Source organism: Andrographis paniculata, unplaced genomic scaffold (assembly GCF_009805555.1).
Source record: "Andrographis paniculata isolate CXL003 unplaced genomic scaffold, ASM980555v1 Contig46END, whole genome shotgun sequence".
Taxonomy (NCBI): domain Eukaryota; kingdom Viridiplantae; phylum Streptophyta; class Magnoliopsida; order Lamiales; family Acanthaceae; genus Andrographis; species Andrographis paniculata.
The window spans coordinates 1873546-1894008 of NW_026137580.1; the positions used below are offsets into that span (position 1 = coordinate 1873546).

The 20463-nt window shown below is 32.6% G+C and overlaps 1 protein-coding gene across 1 annotated transcript; it reads left to right on the plus strand.

The window, feature by feature from the left end:
• The first annotated feature begins 728 nt into the window (after positions 1–728).
• LOC127252478 (potassium transporter 7-like) lies at positions 729–8658 on the plus strand. Its single transcript, XM_051276669.1, has 11 exons — positions 729–1221; positions 2052–2280; positions 2360–2608; positions 2757–2807; positions 3812–4072; positions 4850–4902; positions 5017–5131; positions 5351–5605; positions 6239–6761; positions 6847–7502; positions 8298–8658. Exons 1-10 carry the CDS (start codon positions 967–969, stop codon positions 7379–7381), a joined length of 2526 nt encoding a protein of 841 aa, XP_051132626.1. The 5' UTR covers positions 729–966; the 3' UTR covers positions 7382–7502; positions 8298–8658.
• Positions 8659–20463: the final 11805 nt, after the last annotated feature.

Sequence of the window (20463 nt, forward strand, 5' to 3'; positions counted from 1 at the left end):
ATAAATATGTAACATAAATTAATTCAAAATTTTAAATATCATTGGTCGTTATCTTTTTTAAACAAAATTGTTAATCGAAAATATTTAAACAACAAATAGATATTATTCTTATAGATCTTTCAATAAATTTTAGAAGAAAAAAATTAGAACACATGAAAAAGAAATTAAACAAACGGAAAAAAAATTAAAATATTGAAAACAACTATATCGCCAAAACTGTTATAAAAGAGAATATCGACAGACAATATATATTGATTAATTAGTTTAACATTATATGAAAATTTTTAATAAATTAATTTAATTTAATATAAAATATTTTTAAAATTATCATAAAATATAATATTTTATCAATCTTATATGTATATATATATGTTTAGTTTTTCATTAAAAATTATAAATATTAATATTAAAAAATGATAGATGATTTTTCTTAGTAATAATATTTAGGTTATAAAAATTTTCTAAAATTATGGGTCAATTCAAGAGCTTTGACTGCTCTAACATGTAAACATATATCTATACATTAAATATTTTATCATTTTTATATTTATATTTTATAGCACTTATACAATTTTCTCGTTTTTTTTAATCTTTTTATTTTTATCTGAAATAACGGTCTTGTGTATTTCTCATTGTACACGCCTACATGGTTTGAGAGAGCTGGCTTATTTGTACGAAAGCGATGGCTGCTATGATGCTAATGCTAGCCTCGTCTCCCTCTTTTGAACTATTTTTTAATTACAGTCCGTAACACCATCACGTTTTCTGCGTTGCGTTGCTCACTGACAGCTGTGGATTCATTTTCTTTTTCGCTTATCAACTGGTCGTCCCCACCCCACGCTCCAACTGTTCGTTGCCTTGCTTGCTTCCAACGACTTCCGTAGCCGGACCTCCATTTCACCAATCGAAGTAGTTCGGCCACCAGGAGGCCAGCTGTAGATAGATGATTCAATAGGAGGGGAGGGGATGGCGGAGGACGGATCGGAGAGGGAGAATGGGAGGTTGCCGTCCTTGGACTCCGTCGAATCTTCGCGGTGGGTGTATGAAGATGAAAAGAGGTATCGCATCGACAGCGACGTTGAAGATGATGTTGGTGGCGTGGTTTCGCCCCAGCACGATTCGGACGACGAGGAGCATATGCTGGTTCGCACGGGGCCCAAGATTGATTCGTTTGATGTTGAAGCACTTGAAGTTTCTGGCGCCCAGAGAAATGATAATGAGGTCATTTTCTGTTTCCCTTTTTCTCCAATTTGGGTTGATTTTGTTTCTCTCCATTTTTTGCTTAACTGTAAAAACTTAGTACGATGCGATATGACCCCGATTGTAGTTTAGGTCTCTGATGCCAATAGTTGCAGCCCACTTGGATCCTGAGCAATGAAACAGGATACGGATTAATTTGGGGATGCTGGGCATGAACAATAGTTATGATCTCAATATATAGTTAAATTACTAAACCAGTTTTTGTGACTGAAATATGAATTTCAACTTAAGGATTGACTTATCCACTGGAGAAATCGAAGCAAGCTTTAGGCAGATACAAATTGACAACAATGGATATCTCCTAATACACCAAATATATATCCTATTTATTTTTGTCAAAGAGGCTAATGATAGAATCTTCCCCTGATTGATGAAGTGTAATCTACATCTCGATAGCTGTCGGAGCTAATTTGTATTCTATGATGGGTTCTCAGGTTTCAGATCCTAAAATGAACAAAATGCAAAGCATTTATTATCCATAACATATTTACTACGCTGATCCTTTTTTTACTATGCAATCTTTTGAACATTGGACATAAATTTTCATTTAGCCTTCCCTTTTCCAATGGGCTTGTTGCCCTTTTTCAACGGCAGAATTTCAGGAGTCTTTTTAATTGACTGCTTGGCTACCTTAAGCATGCCGACCATTTTACCATGACTGTGCATCACGTGCAGCTATGTACCTGGCTTGGGGGAACCATCTTAGTTTCTAAAATTGACGAGTTTCATGTGATGTATAATAGCTGCTTGTGGTCGAGCCTTAACATTGAAATTTTGAAATATTATCGCAGGCCATCACTGTGGGAAGAAGAATTGTACTAGAATTTCTGATACTTGGAGTTGTTTTTGGTGATGTGGGGATTAGTCCATTGTATACTTTCAGTGTGATGTTCAGCAAAGCACCACCCAATGGAAATGAAGATGTTCTAGGTGCATTATCACTAGTTTTGTATACCTTGATTTTGATTCCACTTATCAAGTATGTCCTTATCATTCTCTGGGCAAATGATGATGGCGAAGGTATATCTCCTTTATCGAGCTTTTCTTTACTCCTGTTATGTATAAATAAATGCAGCGACGCAGCTGATTATTACTGCAGGTGGTACATTTGCTCTGTACTCATTGATTTGTAGGCATGCAAAAGTTAGTCTTCTACCAAATCAACTTCCATCAGATGATCGTATATCAAGCTTCAGACTTTTAGTGCCATCCCGTGAATTGAAGAGGTCACTAAAAATAAAGGAGAGACTAGAAGCTTCTGTGACATTAAAGAAGCTACTTTTGATGTTGGTTCTTGCTGGTACTTCAATGGTGATAGCTGATGGTGTTGTTACTCCAGCCATGTCAGGTCCGCTATAGCAAGTATTTTGTACTGCATTTTATCTTTCTTTAAGCCCATAGTTCTACCGTATAGAAATAATTGTTCTTTTTGTTTGTCTAGAAATATTGATTTTCTGTTTGAGATGTACAGTATAATAACATTATTATTTGTGCAGTTACATCTGCTGTAGGTGGTTTAAAGGTTGGAATCCCTGGGATAAAGCAAGGTGATTAGTTCTCTTCTAAATGATTTGTGCTGATTGTGCGACGGGAGTTCATCGGTTCTGTGATGTTTATTAGTGTGTTTGTTTGGGGGATTGGATTTCAAATACACTATTCATCCTATTTTTTTACCCCAAAAACATCAAATCAAACACCTATTTTTTATTTTTTATATTATACTAAAAATCAATTTTACATTCAAAATATCACATCAACACCTATTTATATCACATCATACAGCTATTCAAATTCAAAATTTTTACTATTCAAATCCCAACTCAAAATCGAAATCCCTAAACAAACACAACCTTAATATCTTCTTTTCTATGAATACATAATGGAATACTCGGGATACTCACAGAAGGGTGTATTTCTTCGTGTTTACAATATTGTTTTCACATTATTTATGCTACAGTAGAAAAATCTTTCAACTCCCGTAGAACATCAAATTAAACACACATTTTTATTAAATCAAAAGATATTTTCTACTCAACATCATGTCAAACATGAAAACCTATGTCAATTCAAATTTTTTTCTACCATTCCCAAAAATATTGAAAATACCCCAAAACACAAAGGAATACACCCTAATTCTCTAAGACATTGGATGGATCTATTTATTGGATTTCTTTCCATCTAGCCATCTTGTGTTTGAAATAGACTGTGATACTTGAAAATCTTTTCAATGTTTATTTGTTTAGTTATTGTGACTTTTTGTTGATGCATGCAACCTTGGTTTGAAAGCATAGGATCAGTGTACTGATGAAATGAATCTCTCTTGGATGCTATCAGTTGCTTTGTTTATTATGCAAGTTATTTTGGTGAGCTAACTTCCATTGTGGCACAATATTATAGATATCAGTTCAAAAAGCCATATGTGTGGTTGTGTTGGTTTATGTGAAAGTTGTTCAGACTCTTTGATTCAATTTCTGTGATTGTACATTCATTGTTACGATGTATTAAATGTAATCTACATATATCTGATGTTGTTAGTATTTTTGAATTGCAGATCATGTGATTGGAATATCAGTTGCATTTCTTGTAGTGCTATTCAGTGTACAAAGATATGGAACTAGTAAAATGGGGCTTGTAGTTGGGCCAGCCTTGCTTATATGGTTCTGTTCTCTAGCGGGCATTGGTGTATATAATCTTATCAAATATGATACTGGAGTTCTGCGGGCTTTTAATCCAGCGCATATATATTATTATTTCAAGCGCAATTCAACCAAGGCTTGGTATTCCCTTGGGGGATGCCTTCTTTGTGCTACTGGTAATTCTGAAGCTATTGTCATACTGATAGTCTGTGAAACCTTGATGAGATTTTTCTATTATTATCAATCAATAGTCCATTTTTTATCCCCCCCCACCCTAGCAGTCTACTGCTCAAGTTTTTCATGTTCTACCTTGTGTAAGTCTTGTCTTGTAACTGAACATCCCTGAATGAGTTACTTTTCTTGTATTTCTCTACATGTCATGTTTCAGAATTGATCAAACAACCCTGAAAGTTAATGATGTCTAACAATTGTTTATTGGCTATTGCTACCAATGAATTTGATGCATTTAGTTTGTAGGAAAGAATCATCTTTAAAAACTTTTGAACATACTGAACAGATAAAGTGGTTTAAAAAAAGCAAGTGATTCTACATGCTTTAATTTGCTAGTTCTAGCAGCAAAACAGTGTTATTAAAAAGTATTTTTGGTCATTTTCTCTCAACTTTTATGGTGCATGTAAATTCAAGATTTTTGCTAAATTTTTATGCTTAACACAAAAAAATTAATTGCTGACATTTCTGAAAGAGCTCTTTTAGAACAATCACAAGCTTCTTTCATCAAATGGTTAATCTAAGATTGAACTAAAACATTTTCCTATAAGATGTTCGAGTGCCTTAAAATATCTGAGTCATCTTATCTTTCCTAAAACACATCATTCATATGTGCCATCATTAACTTCTTATTATTCTTTTATTGTTTAATTTTTTGGGTGATCTTTTGACAGAACAAGCTGATTCCATCTGAATGATTTCTAATAATCAATTATTTATCTTAGGTTCTGAGGCTATGTTTGCAGATCTCTGCTATTTTTCTGTGAGATCAGTGCAGGTAGGCAATGAGTATACTGCCTCTTATGTTTCCCTAGTTAGAGTATATTAATTGTTTTTTTTGTTTCGAAATCTATTGAAACTATGCTTACTAAAAAATTGATGATTGTTGCAGCTTACTTTTGTGTTTCTTGTATTGCCCTGTCTTCTACTGGGTTACCTCGGTCAAGCAGCTTATCTCATGGAAAACCATGCTGATACAACACAATCCTTCTTCTCCTCTGTTCCAAGTAAATATTTAATCCGCGCAGTATGATTCTTTTGTTTGAGATTCTTCAGTGCTAAATTATTAAAATGTTGGCAGTGTTATTACTCATCCATGCCTAGCTAACTATAGTCTTGAAATTTTGTTTCTATGGCATTTGATTAATCATTTCAGCTTATATGTTTCTGTGGTGTGTATTCAATTTCATAGTATCAGCCATGATTTGTCATTTTGTCTAGTGCAGGTGGGGCATTCTGGCCTGTCTTTATAATAGCCAATTCTGCTGCTCTGATTGCAAGTAGAACTATGACTACGGCTACTTTCTCATGTATCAAGCAATCAACAGCCCTTGGCTGCTTTCCTCGTCTTAAGATCATACATACCTCAAGGAAATTCATGGGTCAAATTTATATTCCTGTCATGAATTGGTTCCTGTTGGTTCTTACCCTAGTTTTGGTCTGCAAAATCTCAAATATTAATGAGATTGGAAATGCATATGGTAATTCTCATGCTTCTTCTGTTTGAATGCTGTCAATTTGTGACCTAGAGGGGTGTTTTTTTTTGTAGGATTGAATTATAATCTATGGGATTATTGTAATGTATTATATAATCTCAATATAATAGAACCCAATGTTTACTTTACTAGATTATTAAGTACTGTTATTATTTTTGTTTGAAATACTCTTGATTGGTATTATATAATTAATGTTAATGAATTATTTATAAAGGGTAAAACAGTCTGTTAAATATAAAAATTAGCTTATAACTAATTATCCTTAGTTATTATATGTTGCACTTTAATTTACCCAGGTCTAACTGAAAGTAATAGAGTAACACTTAAATACAATGTAATAGCTCTCGCATGAATCTTTCCAAAATCCTTTTATTGCATTTCAGTGAATATTCATCGCCTACATTGATATATCTAATTGATAACCAGCAGAAGAAAGGTATAATAACCAAGAAGTTGTAATATAGTTTCGTTTATAAGAATATGCTGAAACCTACCATCAAAGGTCTGGCTGATGATAGATTTACTGTCTCCCATTATGTATACCTTAAATATAATTCTCATTTATGAAGTAAAGTTGTTTTCCATCCTGAGTGATCTGAGATGGATTATTTTTTACAGGCATTGCAGAACTTGGAGTCATGATGATGACGACCATCTTAGTAACACTTGTTATGCTTCTTATTTGGCAGATCAATATTTTTATTGTGCTGTGTTTTTCATTGATCTTTCTGGGTTTGGAATTGATCTTCTTTTCCTCGGTTATATGGAGCATTGGAGATGGAAGTTGGATCATCCTCGTATTCACTATCATCATATTTGCGATACTGAATATATGGAACTATGGGAGCAAGCTAAAGTATGAGACGGAGGTGAATCAAAAGATGTCAATTGACTTGATCCGGAAATTGGGTCCCAACTTAGGTACTGTCAGAGCTCCTGGCATTGGCTTGCTTTACAACGAGCTAGCTAAGGGGATACCTTCAATATTTGGATATTTTCTCACCACTCTGCCAGCTGTGCATTCTATGATACTATTTGTATGTATAAAGTATGTCCCGGTGTCTGCTGTCCCTCCAAGTGAACGTTTCATGGTTCGAAGAATCTGCCCCAGAAGCTACCACATATTCCGTTGCGTCGCCAGGTAAGCCTCCAAAATTTTAATGCATATTTTTCCGAGGTGCCAGATCAAAATTGTTTTTGACACTTGATTAATGCCCCTTAATCAGATACGGATACAAGGATGTTCATAAAGAGAATCACCAAGTGTTTGAGAAGCTGTTGATCGACAGTCTAGAGAAGTTCATCAGACGCGAAGCTCAGGAGCGATCCCTGGAGAGCGATGGAGACATTGACTCAGATTCTGATTCGGAAATCCCCGGGTCCTACTCAAAGACAATAATAGGCCCAAATGGGAGTGTTTATTCTCTTAGTGTCCCTCTCCTTGGTGACTTCAGAAATGTAGGTAAGTTAATATCAGAAGAAGGGAGGGCGAGCACATCGAAGTCGGGTGACAACACGGGTTTGGATGCAGAGGAAAGTCTAGAGATGGAACTGTCATTTATACGCAAGGCAAAGGAGACAGGGGCTGTGTATCTTATGGGAAGGGGAGATATCCGAGCTCGAAAAGATTCTTGGTTCATTAGGAAGCTTATAGTAAACTATTTTTATGCATTCTTGCGAAGGAATTGCAGGAGGGAGACTGCGAGTATGAGTGTGCCCAAGTCGCGTCTGGTACAGGTGGGCATGACTTACATGGTCTGAACTCTGATGATCAACTACTTCTGGTTCCAGTTCAGTAGAAAGAAAGAAAGAAAGAATAAAAAGAAAGAAAGAAAGAAAGAATAAAAAGAGAGAACCGATCCCATGCCCATGCCTATTCCTGGTAAGTTTTCCCACATTACTTAATTTGTCAAGTGATATGCCATGGTGTAGCCATTGTTTTTTAGAAACTGAGTCAAATAATCAATTTGATCATACAAGAAACAACAACGAAAAAACTAAAAAACTGAGAGGAGACATAAATAATTTGACCATCATTTGGGATTTAGAGTAGTGGATGAATTTTCGTTTCTTTTTTTGGTGGAATTGTTGTATGTACGTGAGTATGTGCATTTTTGGGTGATGTGTTTGTGTTGTGCTGTTGTTGTATCTGATTTTCTTCTCTTAATTGCACTTTTGGGAATTGGATCTACATTAGAATAGGTAGTGTGAATGGTTAATGAAATTGTACATTGCTGTGCTGTGCTGTTTTTGGGTAGACATTATGGCTCCGTTCTCTCTTATTCATCTATTTGTGTTGCTTTCTAATTATGTAAATTTACGATTTCTTTTTATCATAAAATACTTTCCGAATTTAAAATATGATTAAAGTATTTTTCAAAGAAGAAAATGACAAATTATGTAGAATGATCAGAATAAAAGTAGGGAAGAAAGTATGAAATTATTATTTAATTTAAAAGATAACAATATGCGTGGAGCTAGAAATAGTTTATATGATGATAATTATATAAATTCTTTTCTATAATTCATTCATTTTTTGACATAATACAAAAACAGGATTTGCAAGTCCTTTTCTTGTACTCTATTTCTTCTTCATTCTTCACTTATATGATATTCAGCAGCTTTCTAAAGTCTTGATGTTGTAATCTGGTGATTATTTCTGTTTCTCTTTGTCTAGCATGCCAACTATGCACACCCCCTTTGTGGCAAGAGAGAGGTAAGCTGAATCTTATTACTCATAAATTACCTATGCTTCTAATTCGTAATCCAATATGAAGCTTGCTTGAATTGAAATTGATGTAATAGTTCGAGCTTGGATTAAAAACACTATTGCTATGGATCTCCAAGATGCATTTGTATTTGCACCCACAACCATATAACTTTGGATTAAGTAAACAGAGAAATTTGACTAATACAACTCTTCTCTCATCTTTATGCTAAAAATGTATTTTTACGATCTCTTATTACATCAAACTGTATAAATTCTGGGATGAATTTATTGTTATTGATCCTCTAGTCAATTGTTCTTGTGGTAAGTGTAGTTGCAATGTTAATAAACTCAATACTACACAATTGGATAGGAATCAACCGATCAAATTTTTTACTGATCTAAATGATATATATGAGAGTCTTCGAGGCTAAATTCTTGTAATGACCCTCTTTCAACTATGAGCATGGTGGTTGAAATTTACAACAGTAGAACTTGCCAATCAAAGTATGGCTGCAATTGAAGTCAAGAGACTTAATGTAAACAGAAAATTAAAAGACAAGAAGAAACAAATATTGAATAAAAGGAATGCTGCTATATATAGATATCATACAAAAATATATTTGCTTCAAACTCCATAGAGTACCTTCTTGGTACAAGAAAATGCAAGAACAGTGGAGTAATGATTGTGAGCGATGCTATTGAAACTACATTAAGTAATCTTGAGACTAGAAAGAGTGAAAATCCTATAGGAAAGCTAGGTGCATTAGTTCTGTTGGGATTACAGAAGCTTCTTACAACGTTACCCAACACTCTCGTTGAATTCAACAAGCTAGAAATCAAATTTTCAGGTAACACTACATATTCTAATGCATTAGATACTTCTTTTTGATGATTTGATAGTGGTGCATCATGTCATATATATATATAATTTCAAATTCTTCATCTCATTGCATTATATCACCATCAAGCCGTAGATCTTTCTGCCTATTGAAACATCATATGCAATCACTCTCTTAAGAAATATTGTTCTATCCATCAAATCGATTTTGTTATATTCTTACATTCAACTTCAATCTCATCTATGTCAACACATTAGTGAATGATTCTACTTGCAAGCCCACCTTCATGTCATATATGTGTATTTTATAATACATGATATCTAGGATCTAGCCAAACTCTAGATACCATGTTGATAATTTATATATCTTTCAGTTTGATATATATAATATGAATAAAAAAATCTTGTTCATTCATATTGCAGCGACCATCCCAACTACTTTATAGGCTTGGTTAAGGCATCAAATGATGAAACATGCTTTTTTTGAAGTTTTGAAATATCTTTCTTCGCTTAGAATAGATGCAAATTATCTTTGCATGTTTGTCACAAAGCTAAGTAGTACATACTGCCATTTCATAAAAGTATCTCCAAGTTCAATTATTGTTTTGATATTTTATATGTTGATCTTTGGGGACAATGCAAAATTGCTTCTTTCATGGATTGTCGTTACTTTATTACCATAGTTTATGATTGCTTCTGTGTTATGAATACCATTTTTCTCCCAACCAAACAACAAGTCTACTTTGTCATAGATCACTTTGTTCTCAACATTTGAATACAATATATTGTCATTGTAAAAACCATCCGTTCCGATAATGTCAATGAGTTTGTTAAAAAACAATGCACCCAAATGTTTCAAAAATTTGACATAAATCATCAACGCTTACGTCCTTACAGCTCTCAACAAAAATAGTTGAGCTAAGATCAAACATAAACACATTCTTCATACACTCGAGCTTTTCTATTCCAAGTTGATTTGCCAAACCAATTTTGGGGGAAGGCTTGCTTATGGCTAGAAATTTTTTTAATAGATTGCCCTCTCCTATTTTTAAGTAGTGCACACCCTTAGAGTAAATTTATAACTATACACCCACCTTTTCTCATATTGACATATTTGGATGCTTATTTTACTGTGTTAATTTGAGTTCGAGTAAATCCAAACTTGATTTTAGGTTCATAAAATACCTATTCTTATGGAATCAATCTAGTCAAAAGGAATTCAAGTTGTTTGATCGTGATAAATATAAGTGTTTTATTGTCAAAGGTGTTCATTTTTATGAAGACATATTGTTGTATTAAAGTTACTCTCTCTAAACGTTCCCAACTAGATTTTGATTGCTCTTATATTTCTCATGCTTCAGCTTCAAATACTATTCTTATAACCACTTTATCCAATTATGTCATTTTTTCATCCTCACCACGTGAGTCATGCTCACCTTTAACTTGTTTTTTAACTTCCTTCAATAGTTTTTCCCTCACTCTCACTCTCAAACCCATGAAAACAGTGGCGGACAGAGTAAGGGGCTCGGAGAGGCCGGAGTTCCCCGAGCTAACGAGCAAACCCCCATGAGCAGTACAGTGTGTCCTCAACTCTAGCACTTCAGCCGATTTCGCTATTATTCAGTTTCAAACTCCTCAACTGTAGTGAAATCCTACCTGTCGGCCGTCAGTCGCTAGCCTTGCACAGTTGCAATGATAAGTTGAGAAGAAGAAAAAAATTGGCCATCAATCGTGAGTTTATTAATAAACTGAGAGTTTGCTTTTATTATTTTATCAATTTAAACTACTTTTAATTAAAAAAATATAATAATATTGATATAATATTTAATAAAATAAATATTTTAAAAATAGTTGTACATTTTATTTTTTTTTAATCCAAAGATAAAAAAAAATACAAAACCGTAAAAATGTCATTATAGAATTTGAGTTGTCTTTATACATACACATACTTATATGATTATATTACTCCTTCTGTCCCATGTAATATGGGTGTATTACTGTAGACACGGGAATTTAGGTAAAATATAATTAATAAGTAATTAAAAAGTGTATTAGTAAAAATAATTATAGATTAAGATTAAGATAAGCAAATAGTTTAATTAAAATTAAGAAAATTATAAAATTTAAAATTTAAAATGCGATTAAAGTGCATAATTATATTTTCAAAAATAGAAAAGACAAGTTACGTAGGACGGACGAAAATAGAAAATAGAGATTAATTATATGGGACAGATGGAGTAATACATATATTCACCCATATCTATCTATATTTTTTATTGTCAAAACGGTAGGGAGCAATTACTTAACAATCCATCATATTCCGTAAATAAATAAATAAAAATTCAACCCATCGGTGATGGTGTGTTAGGCAGGTCAATTCATAGTTATTTTAACAATATTAAAAGTAAATTGATATATCGTGATATTTATTTTTTATTATACTAAAGGTAATTAATATAAATACCAAAATATTTTTATTTTTTACAAAAATATATTTTTTCTTTGTATTTTTAAAGATAAAAGTGTCAAAATTATTTTATATACATCAACCAATAAAATACTACTCTCTCCATCTGCATGTTACATTTACTTTTTAAGTTATTATATTTAATATTAAAAATATTTTTATATTTGTATATTTTTTTTTATACAAACGATCTATTATTATTATTATTATTATTATTATTATTGTTATAAGACATTAATATAACTATTTTTGTCATTTTCTACTACGTTTTGATATGATAATTAATATTAAAAAATGAACACTCAAAAAATAAATATGATCCTTAGAGTCGGAGATAATATTATTTATTAATTCACTAAAAAACAGAAATGAAAGGTGTGTTTGTTCTGTGAAAATAGTTTTCTCAGAAATTTTTTTATATGAAGTATAAAAAATTGTATAGAAAAAATATAAATATAAATATAAATATGTGTAATATATTAATATTTTTGAAAATATGTATTATAAAGAAAAAATAAAAAATAAAAAATATTAATATTTTTGAAAATATATATTATAAAGAAAAAATAAAAAATAATAAATCGGAATTACTTTCCACTTGACTTGTATTTATGTAGTAAAAAAAAAAAACACGAGATTCAATTTACCTATAAAAAAATATATTAACTAAAAAATAATATAATATTTTTATAATAATATGTAAGTTGTAAACATTTGTATAGATTATGTACTCCATTAAGTATCCACGTAATAAAAACAAAAAACAAAAAAAAAAACAAAAAAAAGAAAAACAAATAAATTTATTTAAAACACATTCAAATGACGTAATAGATAGTTTAATATTGGATGGAGAATTATTAAAGATATAATACAATTATAATATGTATAATACTTATGGATTTGTTTGCCCAATTTTTCTTTTCGAGGGTTTTTCTAATATATATTTATTTTATTTTTTTTTATAAAAGAAAATTTAAAATAAAATATTATTTTTATATTATCGACACAATTTTTTATATTTTATATAAAAAAAATTCAAATCATAATACTAAACAAACAAAGCCATATTTATTTGGCTTATAGACTCCATTGCAGAGCTGACAATGAGTCGATTCGTGTCGGGTTGAATATTTTAAACGGGTTAAATAATTCAATCCTAATTCGACCCGTTTATTATCATGTTGGATTCGTGTTGACTCGTTTATTATCGTGTCGGGTTCGTGTTGACCCGTGTTGGAATTAACAGAATAATATGATTTATCAAAAATACAATTAGGGTTACATCGTCATATATATACAATTAATATTGGGTCGGACCATTTACATAAATATATATACAATATATATATTATATCAACATCCCCTCAAACTCAAGGTGAGAGTGTGAAAATCAGCTTGAGTTTGTTCAAGAACAACTGAAAGCAGCTGGGTAAATGAAGCTTGGTGAAACCATTAGCAGTCTGATCAGCAAAAGAAATGGGACACAAGGAATCGTTGCCGTTAGCAATGTGATGACGTACAAGGTGACAGTTGATCTTAATGTGTTCCGTACACTCGTGAAAAACATCATTCGTCGAAATCTTCATGGCACTCTAATTGTCACAATGAATAGTAGTAGCAGAGGACTGAGATACACCGAGATCAACCAGTAACCATTGAAGCCATAGAAGCTCGGCAGTGGTATCGGCAAGAGCTCTATACTCGGACTCTACACTGGATCGGGAGACGACCGTCTATTTTTTGTTGCGCCAAGAAATAAGCGAATCACCAAGAAAGAAGCAAAAGCCAGTATTCGAACGATGATAGGTGGGATCTCCTGTCCAATTTGCATCAGAGTACTCAGTTAAAACCAAGGACGAGCGAGCTGAATAATAGAGACCATGGAGAAAAGTGTCTTTGACATACCGAAGAATCCGTAGAACAACATAATAATGAGTCGTTCGAGGAGCGGACATAAACTAATTGACGATATGAACAACATAGACAATAGCAGGTCGAGTAACAGTCAGATATATCATCCTTCCCACCAGCTGACGATATAAGGTAGGATCGTCAAGAGCGGCGCCATCCATCGGAGTATGGCGACAGTCAGACTCAAGAGGCGTAGGCGCGGTCTTAGAGTCATTGAGACCTGCTCTAGACAAAAGGTCGGAGGCATACTTGGCTTGAGATAGATAGTACCCGTCGGAGGTGTCGGAGATCTCAAGATCGAGAAAGTACCGAAGAGGCCCCAAGCTTTTGATTTCAAAGTGGTGTTGTAGATGATCCTATAGCTCAGAGATGCCGGATTGATCATCTCCTGTGATGATCATGTCATCAACATAAAGTAACAAAATAGTAACACCAACGGACCCGCATCGAATGAATAAAGCAAAGTCATGGTAGCTAGAAATAAATCCAAGCTGGAGCAGAGTAGAGCTAAATTTCGAAAACCAAGCTTGGGGTGCCTGTTTCAAAACATATAGAGTACGACGAAGTTTACATACCTAGGAGGACATAGGAAAATTAGGATGAGGAGACATGTAGATGTCATCGGATAGATTACCATGCAGGAACACATTCTTGACATCGAGCTGATGCAGGGGTCACTAACGAGCGACAACGATAGCTATAAGACAACGGACGGAGGTGAGACGAGCAACGGGAGCAAAGGTCTCCTCATAGTCGATACCATACTCCTGGGTATAGCCTTTAGCTACCAGACAACCCTTGTAGCACTCTATGGATCCATCAGAGTTTGTTTTGATCCGGAATACCCACTTACAACCGATAGGTTTCTTGTCTCGAGGAAGATCAACCATATCTCATGTATGGGTTTTCTCCAGAGCCTGTAACTCCTCAGACATAGTATGCCGCCACAACGGGTCCGGATACGCCTCATGAAAGGACCTGGCCTCATGGTGGGACAATGTGACAGAGAAACAATGATAATCGAGTAAGTGAGTAGGGAGATGACTAACCCGAGTGGAACGGCGAGGGCCAGGATCAGGGTTCGAGGTCAAAGTAGTATCAGGCTCTGGTAGTGGTGAGGGATCAGAGTCAGGAGTAGTAGTAGGCTCGGGGATTAGCGTTAGTTAAGGAGGCGCAACCGGGACAATGTCAGGAGCAGGGGACGGAGCCTGGTCGTCGAAAGGAAATAAAGGTGGAGAGGACAAGGTAAAGAATGAAGACGAATAATCAAAGGGAACTCGAAAGTGGGACAAGTTAGACAACTTAGTATTATCTCATAATGTGACATGACGAGAAATACATAACCTATTGGAAATATGATCCCAACAACGATAACCTTTATGTTCAACCTCGTTTCCCATGAAGCAACACAAACGCACGCGAGGTTCTAACTTAGTGCACTCATAAGGAGGGAGGAGGACGAAATTGACATAACCAAAAGGGCGGAGAAGACTATAATCAGGGGCTCAATTAAATAGTCTTTTAAATGGATTGACATTACCTATGATAGAGAAAGGAAGACGATTTATAGTGTAAACATCAGTAAGTACGACTTTCCCCAAAAAACGATCCGGACAAGAGACAGATAAAAGAAGGGTGTAGACTGTATCGAGGATATGACGGTGTTTACGATCGGTGTGAACATTTTTTGGAGAAGTGTACGGGCAGGAGCGCTGGACAACAATACCCTGGTCAGATAGGAAACGAATGAAGGAAGAATCTGTATACTCAAAAACATTATATGTGCGGAGAGTTTTTATGGTGAAGAAAAATTGGGTATGTATCATTTTAGCAAAGTTCATATAAATATAGAAGAGTTTAGAACATTGTTGCATGACGTAAATCTATGTAAAGCGAGAATAGTCATCGATAAAAACACAAAATAACGATAACCATTCATAGAGACAGCGGGTCCCCAAATATCAGAGTGGACTAATGAAAATGGAGTATCCACAACAGAAGTACTATGAGGAAATGACAAAGCATGTTGTTTCCCCAACGAATAATCCACACAATTAAAAGACTCAAAATTGACAGAACCCAAAAGACCTCGACTAATCAAAGATCTTAGTTTATTGGAGGACGCATGACTGAGACGATGATGTCACTACAGACAGGATGGTGTAGAGGTGGTGGCAGCAAAATAGAGGGATGAGGGAGTTGAAGTGACTCAATCTCAAATAAGCGGCCCGTTTTCCGGCCCTTCCCGAGCGTCCTCCCGGTTTGCACATCCTGAACCTGCACACCAGAAAAAGAGAAGATAACTGTGAGACCTTGATGAACTAATTGACCAACTGAGATCAGATTCAAGGTTAATTGGGGAATAAAATAAGTGTTAATGAGGGATAAAGACGAGGTGGATGTATATCCAGTATGGTGATGCGCATATGGGTACCATTTGCGATAAGAATAGGGGGTAGAGATGATGCGGTGGATGTAGCGGTCATGAGACGTATATCAGAGGTCATATGATTACTACATAAACAATCAAAATACCAATGAGAGTTACCTGATATGGTATACATGACGGTATTGAAAAATAGAACCTGTTTAAGAAGTGCCTTCAAGTCTTGAATCGTAGGAGGCGCAGGTGTGACAGAAGCTGTGACAAAGGAGGTACTAGATTGAGGACGCCCATGAACATGCCGAGGCTTAAAATTATTGCTGCCAGAACGAAGCGGCCTAGTAGGGCAATACTGTATAGTATGACCTAAAAATAACAGTAGTGGCACTCCAAATTGGGGCAGTGACCGAAGTCATGATCAGAAGACTGACATCGTTTGCAGTGGAGTTGACAACTCTGAGTAGGAGTTCGGGCGGTGACTGCAAGAGTAGAATTAAGCGATGAGCCTTGGCTAGGTGAAGACGAGTTTCCTTAAAAAGAATTTACTGAATAGCTGCATCCAATGTAGGAAGTGGGTGCCAATGTAAAAATGAGGCACGAACTGCCTCATACTCTAGACGCAAAGTCATCAAAACCTGAATGAGGCGAAGATGATCAGGACTGATCTCAGCCTGATCCAACTGATACCAAATGGGTTGCACTTGCGCAAGAAAGTCATTAAAAGAATGTCATGGTTCCTGTTTTAGATCATGGAGTGTACTCCATAGCTGATAATAGTGCCCCAAACCAATAGCACGGAAGTGGATTACCAAGAAATTCCACGCCGCCTTAGTTGTTTCAAATTGGGCAAGTTACACATGTATCGTCGAAGTGAAAGTATTGCGCAACCAGGTAAGAATCTGATGGTTCTTACTGTCCCAATCCTCAAAATTTTCAATATATGATTCAACAGCTTTAGCGGTAGACGCAACTTCTCCTATAGAAACCAGAGCAACATGAACAACTATATCACTTGTAACAATCCGTCATAACTTCCTGCCTATAAAAATACATTTCATCAATTGTGCCCATAAATTATAATTATCCCCAAATAAAGTAATATTAATCGAAACATGGACATCTATCTTTTCCATATCAAAAGAGAAAGAAACAACCACAAATAATATCCAAAGCTGAAATCGCAGGATCAAAAGCAGCCGACAGAAGCACGGACAGAAGATCAAATCGGATTTGAAACACAAAAGAACAGACGATCACATAATAGTGCTCAAACGGGAAAACAAATTATACCATGAGAGACAAAGTAAAATTCCGAGTAAGACGCCGGAAAAATCTCCGGTAACCTCCGTCGCACGCGCTGTCACGCGCCACCTAGGCGTCCGACGGCGAATCTTCGTCAGGCGCGTGAGAGCGCCACGCGCCGTTCGCCGTGAGTTTTCAGGTGTCGGCCGGTCTTGCGGCGGTGCACCTGGTGGTGGGGCCGGTGTCGATCGAAGATCACCGGAAAGTTGGAAAACAGAATGGGCAGTATGATTTAGTTATACAGGGAGAAATCGAGGCTCTAATACTATGTTGTAATTAACGGAATAATATAATTTCTCAAAAATACAATTATGGTTACATCATCATCTATATACAATTGATAGTGGACCGGACCATTTACATAAATATATATACTATATATATATATGAACAATCCGTATATATAATTAAATTGAAATCTAATTCAAAATGAATTATTTTGTCATGTAGTCGTGTTATATTATTTTTTATTGGTTCTAGTGTAATATGTACAATTAATTATGTTGAATTATTTAAAATTGAACTTAGGGGGGGTATTCGATCCAAATTCTCTAAGATTTTGTTGAATTTTAAAATCTAGGTGTATTAATTAAGATTTTTAAAAGTCATTTAAAATCATTCAATCCAAACTTTTAAAAGTTTTTTAAAATCGGGAGGCATTCAATATAGACTATTAAAAGTCTCTTAAAATTTTGAGGTATTCAACTATCCATAAACTTTGAAAGTCTATGGATTTTAATGAAAAATTAGTAAAATTTTGTATAGTATAAAATTTTTCTCATAAGTAGAGATTTTGATGGATTTTTAAAATTATTATTATTATTATTATTATTATTATTATTATTATTATTATTGTTGTTGTTGTTGTATAAGTGATAAATAATACGATAATATTTATTAATATTATTATAATTTTTAATAAAAATAATAATTAAAAATTAAAACATATTAGCGAATTATTATTATTTTTAAATATATATTTTTATATTATAAATATAATTTTAAAAAATATTATTATCATAATTAATATGTATTACCGTTGTTTTTTTTTTTCAATTATCGAATAAAATATATTATCATTTCGGTGTTATTCTTTTTTTTTTTTCAATTATCAAATATAATATATTGTTATTCCATTGTCATTCTCCTTTTTCAATTATCGAAGATAATATATTGTCATACCGGTGTCATTCTCGTTTTTTCATTTATCGAATATACTATATTGTCATTCCGATGACAGTGGAATAAATATTTCAATATATATTTTTCGTTGAACCGTTAATTTATATTTATTTACTTTTTTACTTCAATATTTTTTCAAAAAATCGTAAATTATGTTTTTTATTTTATTTATATACGTATTTATTTTTTATGTAAAAAAATTATATAAATAAAAACAATAACTAATAAAGAAATATAAAACTAATTTGATATATTGAATGATAATATAATATTAAAAGTATAAAATTTAAAATATTAATATAAAATATAGTAGTATTACATATGTTACAACGATTTTACGTTATAAATAATTAATATTAAATTTTATTTTATAAAAATATTACTCCCTCCGTCCGCTTACAAAGTTTACATGTTTTTATTTTGGGACGTCCAATTATAAAGTTTACATTTCATTAAATACCCTACTTTTTTCCACAAATACTTTTACTTTACATTACATCATTACTTTTACACAAAAAGTAAGGGCAAAAATGTCATTACATTACTTTTAACTACTCACTATAGTTAAAATACTATTATTTCTTAAACACTGCGCCAAAAGTAAATCTAACCCTTGTAAATGGACGGAGGGAGTATAATATATAATAACTTTAATTATAAATATATTACATTTATAAACTTAGTGTTTTAATAATATATAACTTTTTTAATTATAAATATATTATGTTTATAAAATTTGTGATTGATATGAATTTATATAATTATATATATCTATAAAAAGATTTTTTTACAATCCCACAAAATCCAAATAAATTCATAAAGAATTCAATCAAATTTTTAAAAATTCATGTAAATCAATTACTAAAATCCATCAAATTCAATATAGACTCCGTGGATTTTCTAAATCTACAAAAATCCATAGATTTTTTAAAATCTAAAAAAATCCATTGAAATCTCAATTGAATACACCTCTTAGTTTAAATTAATATTGTGAGCTAATTATTAAGTTATATTTATTTTACATATATAATAAATATTTTAATTAATATTAACATACTATAATTGAATTGTCGTATTGGATTCGAATCGGAAGCCTCACCCTAATCTATATGTTTATTATTATGTTCCGTTCGTATCAACTCGTACGCATAATCGAATTAAAATTCTTAAACTAAAATGTTTTTGTTTTAAATTGTCACAACGTGTCAATTTTCGCTAGCTATAGTTTGACGTGAGGTGAATTCACTCGTTTAGACCCTTCTTTTGAATTGATATTATAAAATTTTAAAACCCAATCATTCTTTAGAAAAGAAATGACATATTAATCGAATATACTCAACTCATTTTAATAACTTTATTTATTATTATATATACATGCAAATACACACACGAATATATTTGTTTAGTTATAGTTTTAAACTAATTGAAATATATGTTAAATTTAAATTTTTATTTAAATAATTTAATCTGATAAATGCGCATTAATATAATATATATATTATATACTTATAAAAATTAACAATTCAATCAAAATATTATTATTTATATTAACGACAGCTTTTTGGTTATATATATATAAAAAAAATCAATTTATTTAAAACTCTTGAGTATATAAACATAATATTTTTTTATATATTTTCTTAAATAGAAAATACACTCCCTTCGTCCCACATTGGAAATCTTGATTACTGTAGACACTAGAATTTAGAATATATATAATTAGTAGATGATTAATAATATATTAGTGAAAATAATTAACTTTATCGTATAAATTAAATTATTATAGATTAAAATTAAAATAACTAATTAATTTAATAAAAAAAATGACATTAAATGTGAAATCAACAGAAACGGCAACATGTATATGTAGGTGGGAAGAAAGCAGTATTATATTTTGTATTAAAAAATATAAAAAGTACAAACCTATAGTTTATCTAACAAAATTAATAAATTAAAAATATTTAAAATTATAAATATTATATCTAAATTTAGTAAAAAAAAAAACTATTTAATATTTTATTAAAAATAAAAAATAGAAAACTTCCCCAAA